Genomic DNA, 8,236 nt, shown 5'->3' with positions numbered 1-8,236 from the left:
TAACAGACCGCATGATTCTCGAATATGATGGACCAAAGACCTTAGCCAAACACATTCTCGACTAGATTCATGTAGCGCCAATAACTCAGCATGATTCGAAGAAGTTGCTGCAAGAGTCTGCTTTGTAGACCGCCAAGATATTGCGGTATCACCATATGTGAATACATAACCTGTTTGTGATCTTCCTTTGTGTGGATCAGACCGATATCCTGCATCTGCATAGCCAACTAATTCCACTTTTGAGTCTTTAGAATAAAATAAACCCATATCCATTGTTCCTCGAAGATATCTAAATATTTGTTTCACACCAGTCCAATGTCTTCGAGTTGGAGCAGAACTATGTCTTGCAAAAAGGTTGACAGAAAATGCAATATCAGGACGTGTACAATTGGCAAGATACATTAGTGCACCAATGGCACTAAGATATGGTACTTCAGGACCAAGAAGTTCTTCTCCCTTTTCTCTTGGGCGGAATGGATCCTTATTCTTTTCTAATGATCGTACAACCATGGGTGTACTCACAGGATATGCCTTATCCATAATAAACCGTTTAAGAATCTTTTCAAATATACGAAGACTGGTGGACAAAGATTCCAGTAGATAAATGTTCAACTTGAAAACCAAGGCAGAGTTTTGTTTTACCCAAGTCCTTCATTTCAAACTCCTTTTTCAAATATTCAATCGTCTCATTAAGTTCATCTGGGGTTCCAATGATGTTTAAATCATCAACATATACTGCAATGATAGTAAACCCCAATTTTGTCCTTTTAATAAAAACACATGGACATATTACATTATTGGTATATCCATCTTTCAAAAGATATTCACTGAGACGATTGTACCACATACGACCCGACTGTTTCAATCCGTATAATGATCTCTGTAATTTAATTGAGTAAATCTCTCGGGGTCTTGAACTATATGCTTAGGCATTTTTAACCCATCAGGGATTTTCATGTAAATGTCACTATCGAGTGATCCATACAAGTAGGCAGTTACAACATCCATTAAATTCATTCGGAGCCCTTCTAGAATTGATAAACTTATTAAAAATCTGAATGTTGTTGCATCCATTACCGGGGAATAAGTTTCTTCGTAATCGATTCCCGGTCTTTGTGAGAAACCTTGAGCAACAAGGCATGCCTTGTATCTCACAATTTCATTTTTCTCATTTCTTTTACGCACAAATACCCATCTATATCCGACGGGTTTTATACCTGCAGGTGTTTGGACAATAGGTCCAAAAACTTGGCGTTTTTCAAGTGATTTCAGTTCAGCTTCAATAGCTTCTTTCCATTTTGGCCAATCATTTCTTCTTTTACATTCATAGATCGATCTAGGTTCATGATCCTCGATTTCCTCAGAAATGTCAAGTGCAGCTGCATATGAAAATATATCATCCATGACAATTTCTTTTCTATTCCACCTCTTTCCTGAAATGACATAATTTATCGAGATCTCTTCATTGTCAACAATTTCAGGTGTTTGATCATCTTTGGAAGACGTTTCTTCAGTGATCATCAATTCTACGATGTCATTTGATGTTCCAGCTTTATTATCAAGTCTCCTTGTTTTTCTTGGAGTTTTATCCTTGGATCCAATAGGTCTTCCACGCTTCTGGCGTGCTTTAGACTCATTTGCTAGCATGATTTTATTATCTTCTTCAGGAAGTTTAATCTTACAAGGAACATTAACAGCTGGTATATGTGACTTTGTCACATTTTTGACATCAGTAAATGCATCAGGCAATCTATTTGCGACTTCTTGTAGGTGGATAATCTTTTGAACTTCAAGTTCACATTGATTTGTACGAGGATCATAATGAGACAGGGACACTGCATTCCACAAAATTTCTTGCTTTTCTTTTTCAAATTTTGTCTTATCTCCCCCTAATGTAGGAAAAATTGTCTCATCAAATTGACAATCGGCAAATCTTGCCGTGAATAAATCACCAGTCTTGGGCTCCAAATATTTAATAATTGAGGGAGAATCAAATCCAATATATACCCCTAATCTTCTTTGGGGTCCCATTTTTGTTCGTTGGGGAGGGGATATTGGAACATAAACAGCACACCCAAAAAATTTCAAGTGAGAGATATTTGGTTCTTGACCATTTACCAGTTGTAGTGGGGAATATTTATGATAAGAAGTCGGTCTTAACCGAACTAAAGAAGCCGCATGTAATATTGCATGTCCCCAGGCAGTAGTTGGTAAATTTGTTCTCATAAGTAATGGTCTCGCAATTAGTTGTAGCCTTTTAATGAAAGACTCGGCAAGACCATTTTGAGTGTGTGTGTGGGCAACAGAATGCTCCACTTCAATCCCAATAGACATACAATAATCTTTAAAAGATTGGGATGTAAATTCTCCTGCATTGTCCAATCGTATTTTCTTTATATTATAATCAGGAAATTGTGCTCGTAATCGAATTATTTGAGCAAGGAGTCGTGCAAAAGCAACATTACGAGTGGACAATAAACTAACATGTGACCATCTTGTTGATGCATCAATGAGTACCATAAAGTACTGAAATGGCCCACTAGATGGGGTAATTGGTCCACATATATCTCCTTGAATTCCCTCCAAAAAAGAGGGAAATAAGACCTCTGAACAAGACAAGGCAAAGGCCATGATATTTCTTCGCCATCACCTTGATGAAGGCTTGAAAACTGAATATCTGACTATTAAAGATCCATCAACTCTTTGGAAAGATCTCAAAGAAAGATATGATCACCAGAAAACGGTGATACTTCCTAAAGCTCGCTATGATTGGCTACACTTGCGATTGTAAGATTATAAAAGTGTGAGCGAGTATAACTCTGCCATGTTCAAAATTACATCTCAATTGAAATTATGTGGCGAGAATATCACCGATAAAGATATGTTGGAGAAAACATATTCCACTTTCCATGCCAATAATATGCTCTTGCAACAACAATATCGTGAACGTGGATTCACGAAATATTCTGAGCTTATTTCTGTGTTGCTTCTTGCTGAACAAAATAATGAACTTTTGCTGAAAAATCATCAAGCACGTCCCACTGGCTCAACACCATTCCCTGAAGTGAATGCGGTGACTAATAATGAATATAGAGATAATAAATCATTTGGACGTGGACGTGGGCATGGATATGGACGTGGACGTGGGCGTGCCCGTGGTCATGGATTTTGGCGCGGTCGAGGCCGAAATCAAAAAAATCGCCCCCACTTTAAAAGGAAGCCTTACTATCAAAAACAAAAAACAAATGAGGAGAAACCCGAGGGAAGTACGATGGTTAAAAAGGGTGAAAGTACTTGTAGCCGTTGTGGAATGAAAGGTCATTGGAGAAGTACATGTCGTACCTCCAAGCACTTTGCTGACCTATATCAAGCATCTTTGAAAAATGTTGAAACTAATTTCACCGAACAGAATGATCCTTTGGGGATTGCTCATCTTGAAGCACATCTTGGAAGTGATGGCCAAGTTGATCCTTCGGCCTTTACTCACATGGAAGTTGGTGATTTCTTTGAAGATGTCGATGTGAATATGCCTAAATTTGGTGGTGATGAGCCTAAGAATAATTAAGAAAGGCCTTACTTGCTTGTTGAACGTTTTCCTTCTTTATTTTGGATTGTTAGTACTTAATTTTTGAACTATGATAATCATCCTTATCAGTTGCTTATGTAATTTTCTTTAATGAAGTACTTGAGATGTTTTACCTCTACTTCTAATTTTATTTTATTTTTCGTGAAGAAATATGGCCAGCAACCTCTCATCATGTGCTATAAAAGATGAGGAATCTTTTTGTTTGGCAGATAGTGCAACCACACATACAATTTTAAAAGATCAAAAATATTTTTCGCATCTAACATTAGCCAAAGCTAATGTAAATACAATATCGGGTGCATCAAATATAATTGAAGGCTCCGGAAGAGCAAGTATAGTGCTACCTAATGGTACATGTTTGTTGATTGAAAATGCACTATTCTCCACCCGATCAAAAAGAAATCTTTTGAGTTTTAAAGATATACGCCACAATGGCTATCATATTGAGACAACAAATGAACTTGAAAGTGAATATTTGTGTATCACGACTACTATCTCAGGGAGGAAACATGTGATAGAAAAACTCCCATCATATAATTCTGGATTATATTATACTTTCATAAATCCAGTTGAGTCACACATGACTATTAATACAAGATCTGTTGACCCGACAAATTTTATTATATGGCATGATCGTTTAGGCCATCCGGGTTCAACAATGATGCGAAGAATTATTGAAAATTCAAATGGACATCCACTCAAAAACAAAATTGTTCCATTGTCCAAAGATTTTTCATGTGTTACTTGTTTTGAAGGAAAATTGATAACAAAACCATCCCTTGTGAAAGTTGCAATCGAATGCCCAAAATTTTTGGAGCGAATTCAAGGAGATATATGTGGACCAATTACCCCATCTAGTGGGCCATTTCAGTACTTTATGGTACTCATTGATGCATCAACACAAAATTTTTGGAGCGAATTCAAGGAGATATATGTGGACCAATTACCCCATCTAGTGGGCCATTTCAGTACTTTATGGTACTCATTGATGCATCAACAAGATGGTCACATGTTAGTTTATTGTCCACTCGTAATGTTGCTTTTGCACGACTCCTTGCTCAAATAATTCGATTACGAGCACAATTTCCTGATTATAATATAAAGAAAATACGATTGGACAATGCAGGAGAATTTACATCCCAATCTTTTAAAGATTATTGTATGTCTATTGGGATTGAAGTGGAGCATTCTGTTGCCCACACACACACTCAAAATGGTCTTGCCGAGTCTTTCATTAAAAGGCTACAACTAATTGCGAGACCATTACTTATGAGAACAAATTTACCAACTACTGCCTGGGGACATGCAATATTACATGCGGCTTCTTTAGTTCGGTTAAGACCGACTTCTTATCATAAATATTCCCCACTACAACTGGTAAATGGTCAAGAACCAAATATCTCTCACTTGAAATTTTTTGGGTGTGCTGTTTATGTTCCAATATCCCCTCCCCAACGAACAAAAATGGGATCCCAAAGAAGATTAGGGGTATATATTGGATTTGATTCTCCCTCAATTATTAAATATTTGGAGCCCAAGACTGGTGATTTATTCACGGCAAGATTTGCCGATTGTCAATTTGATGAGACAATTTTTCCTGCATTAGGGGGATATAAGACAAAATTTGAAAAAGAAAAGCAAGAAATTTTGTGGAATGCAGTGTCCCTGTCTCATTATGATCCTCGTACAAATCAATGTGAACTTGAAGTTCAAAAGATTATCCACCTACAAGAAGTCACAAATAGATTGCCTGATGCATTTACTGATGTCAAAAATGTGACAAAGTCACATATACCAGCTGTTAATGTTCCTTGTAAGATTAAACTTCCTGAAGAAGATAATAAAATCATGCTAGCAAATGAGTCTAAAGCACGCCAGAAGCGTGGAAGACCTATTGGATCCAAGGATAAAACTCCAAGAAAAACAAGGAGACTTGATAATAAAGCTGGAACATCAAATGACATCGTAGAATTGATGATCACTGAAGAAACGTCTTCCAAAGATGATCAAACACCTGAAATTGTTGACAATGAAGAGATCTCGATAAATTATGTCATTTCAGGAAAGAGGTGGAATAGAAAAGAAATTGTCATGGATGATATATTTTCATATGCAGCTGCACTTGACATTTCTGAGGAAATCGAGGATCATGAACCTAGATCGATCTATGAATGTAAAAGAAGAAATGATTGGCCAAAATGGAAAGAAGCTATTGAAGCTGAACTGAAATCACTTGAAAAACGCCAAGTTTTTGGACCTATTGTCCAAACACCTGCAGGTATAAAACCCGTCGTATATAGATGGGTATTTGTGCGTAAAAGAAATGAGAAAAATGAAATTGTGAGATACAAGGCACGCCTTGTTGCTCAAGGTTTCTCACAAAGACCGGGAATCGATTACGAAGAAACTTATTCCCCGGTAATGGATGCAACAACATTCAGATTTTTAATAAGTTTATCAATTCTAGAAGGGCTCTGAATGAATTTAATGGATGTTGTAACTGCCTACTTGTATGGATCACTCGATAGTGACATTTACATGAAAATCCCTGATGGGTTAAAAATGCCTGAAGCATATAGTTCAAGACCCCGAGAGATTTACTCAATTAAATTACAGAGATCATTATACGGATTGAAACAGTCGGGTCGTATGTGGTACAATCGTCTCAGTGAATATCTTTTGAAAGATGGATATACCAATAATGTAATATGTCCATGTGTTTTTATTAAAAGGACAAAATTGGGGTTTACTATCATTGCAGTATATGTTGATGATTTAAACATCATTGGAACCCCAGATGAACTTAATGAGACGATTGAATATTTGAAAAAGGAGTTTGAAATGAAGGACTTGGGTAAAACAAAACTCTGCCTTGGTTTTCAAGTTGAACATTTATCTACTGGAATCTTTGTCCACCAGTCTTCGTATATTGAAAAGATTCTTAAACGGTTTATTATGGATAAGGCATATCCTGTGAGTACACCCATGGTTGTACGATCATTAGAAAAGAATAAGGATCCATTCTGCCCAAGAGAAAAGGGAGAAGAACTTCTTGGTCCTGAAGTACCATATCTTAGTGCCATTGGTGCACTAATGTATCTTGCCAATTGTACACGTCCTGATATTGCATTTTCTGTCAACCTTTTTGCAAGACATAGTTCTGCTCCAACTCGAAGACATTGGACTGGTGTGAAACAAATATTTAGATATCTTCGAGGAACAATGGATATGGGTTTATTTTATTCTAAAGACTCAAAAGTGGAATTAGTTGGCTATGCAGATGCAGGATATCGGTCTGATCCACACAAAGGAAGATCACAAACAGGTTATGTATTCACATATGGTGATACCGTAATATCTTGGCAGTCTACAAAGCAGACTCTTGCAGCAACTTCTTCGAATCATGCTGAGTTATTGGCGCTACATGAATCTAGTCGAGAATGTGTTTGGCTAAGGTCTTTGGTCCATCATATTCGAGAATCATGCGGTCTGTTAGTCAATAAAGGAAGCCCTACTATTTTATTTGAAGATAATGAAGCATGCATAACTCAGACTCGAGAAGGTTACATTAAAGGTGATAGGACAAAGCACATCGATCCAAAGTTCTTCTTTACCCATGAACTTCAACAAAGGGGGGAAATTGATGTTTGTCAGATTCGATCATGTGAAAATCCAGCAGACTTGTTCACAAAAGCACTTCCTACATCTTCCTTCGAGAAGCTGGTACACAAGATTGGGATGCGTAAATTTCGAGATCTATGCTGATTTTCATAGTCGTGTTAAAATGAGGGGGAGATATAATGCACTCTTTATTACACGTGTAACACATGTACTCTTTTTCCTTCACTAGGGTTTTTCCCACAGGGTTTTTCCTAGTAAGGTTTTAATGAGGCATGTTGTTTATACGAGTCATTCAAGGGGGAGTGTTATATATTTGAATGACTTTTAACCTTACAACTTACCCCATTAATTCTCACACCCTTTGGCTTTTCATTTTACACCCTTTGGCTTTTCATGCTACTTGTAACCTACAAACTCTAGCCCTATATAAACCATTGTAAGATATGTGATTGATATATGAAATGAAAATCTTCTCTATTCTCTTAGTAATTTTGTTCTTGTAATGCTCTCTATATAATATATTCTATATTAGTTTGTAATACGTTATCAGCACGAAAGCTAATAAGATCTGTGGGTGCACCAGAAGGAGAAGTTGGTTTACGAGTTTACACGAGTTTCTTGTCAACACAAGTACTAGTACTAGTTGGGTGATCATTACTTCCTGTCTCTACAAAAGGTATGCCCATGTTTTAATTGTTAAATGAATATATTACCGCAGGCATGATTGCATGTTAGTAAAACTAGATCCATAACATGCTAGTCTATTCTTTTAGTTCATATTTGTCATGTTCACGTATTACACTTTGCGGGTGGTTAAATATATAAGTGGATGCCTGTATAATATTATGTACTAATCATTTATGCTAATTGCTTGACCTGATTTTCATGCCTGCTTAGTTGAACATTTGCGTAAGTAAAATTAAAATCACTTCACTTGTTTTCTGCTTCATGAATTATTTGTATTAGTTCTTATGTTATCCCTTGCAAATTACTTAAGTGGCTTGATATTTTTATGCTATAATCTGAATG

General features: G+C 36.6%; 1 protein-coding gene across 1 annotated transcript; it reads left to right on the top strand.

The window, feature by feature from the left end:
* Positions 1-2,824: 2,824 nt before the first annotated feature.
* Positions 2,825-3,565, top strand: LOC141690436 (uncharacterized). Its single transcript, XM_074495241.1, has one exon. The coding sequence runs from the start codon at positions 2,825-2,827 to the stop codon at positions 3,563-3,565; it is 741 nt and encodes a 246-aa protein (XP_074351342.1).
* The last annotated feature ends 4,671 nt before the right edge of the window (positions 3,566-8,236 follow it).

The sequence above is a fragment of the Apium graveolens genome, chromosome 10 (assembly GCF_009905375.1).
Source record: "Apium graveolens cultivar Ventura chromosome 10, ASM990537v1, whole genome shotgun sequence".
Lineage (NCBI taxonomy): Eukaryota > Viridiplantae > Streptophyta > Magnoliopsida > Apiales > Apiaceae > Apium > Apium graveolens.
This window is presented reverse-complemented; position numbering and strand designations above follow the sequence as displayed.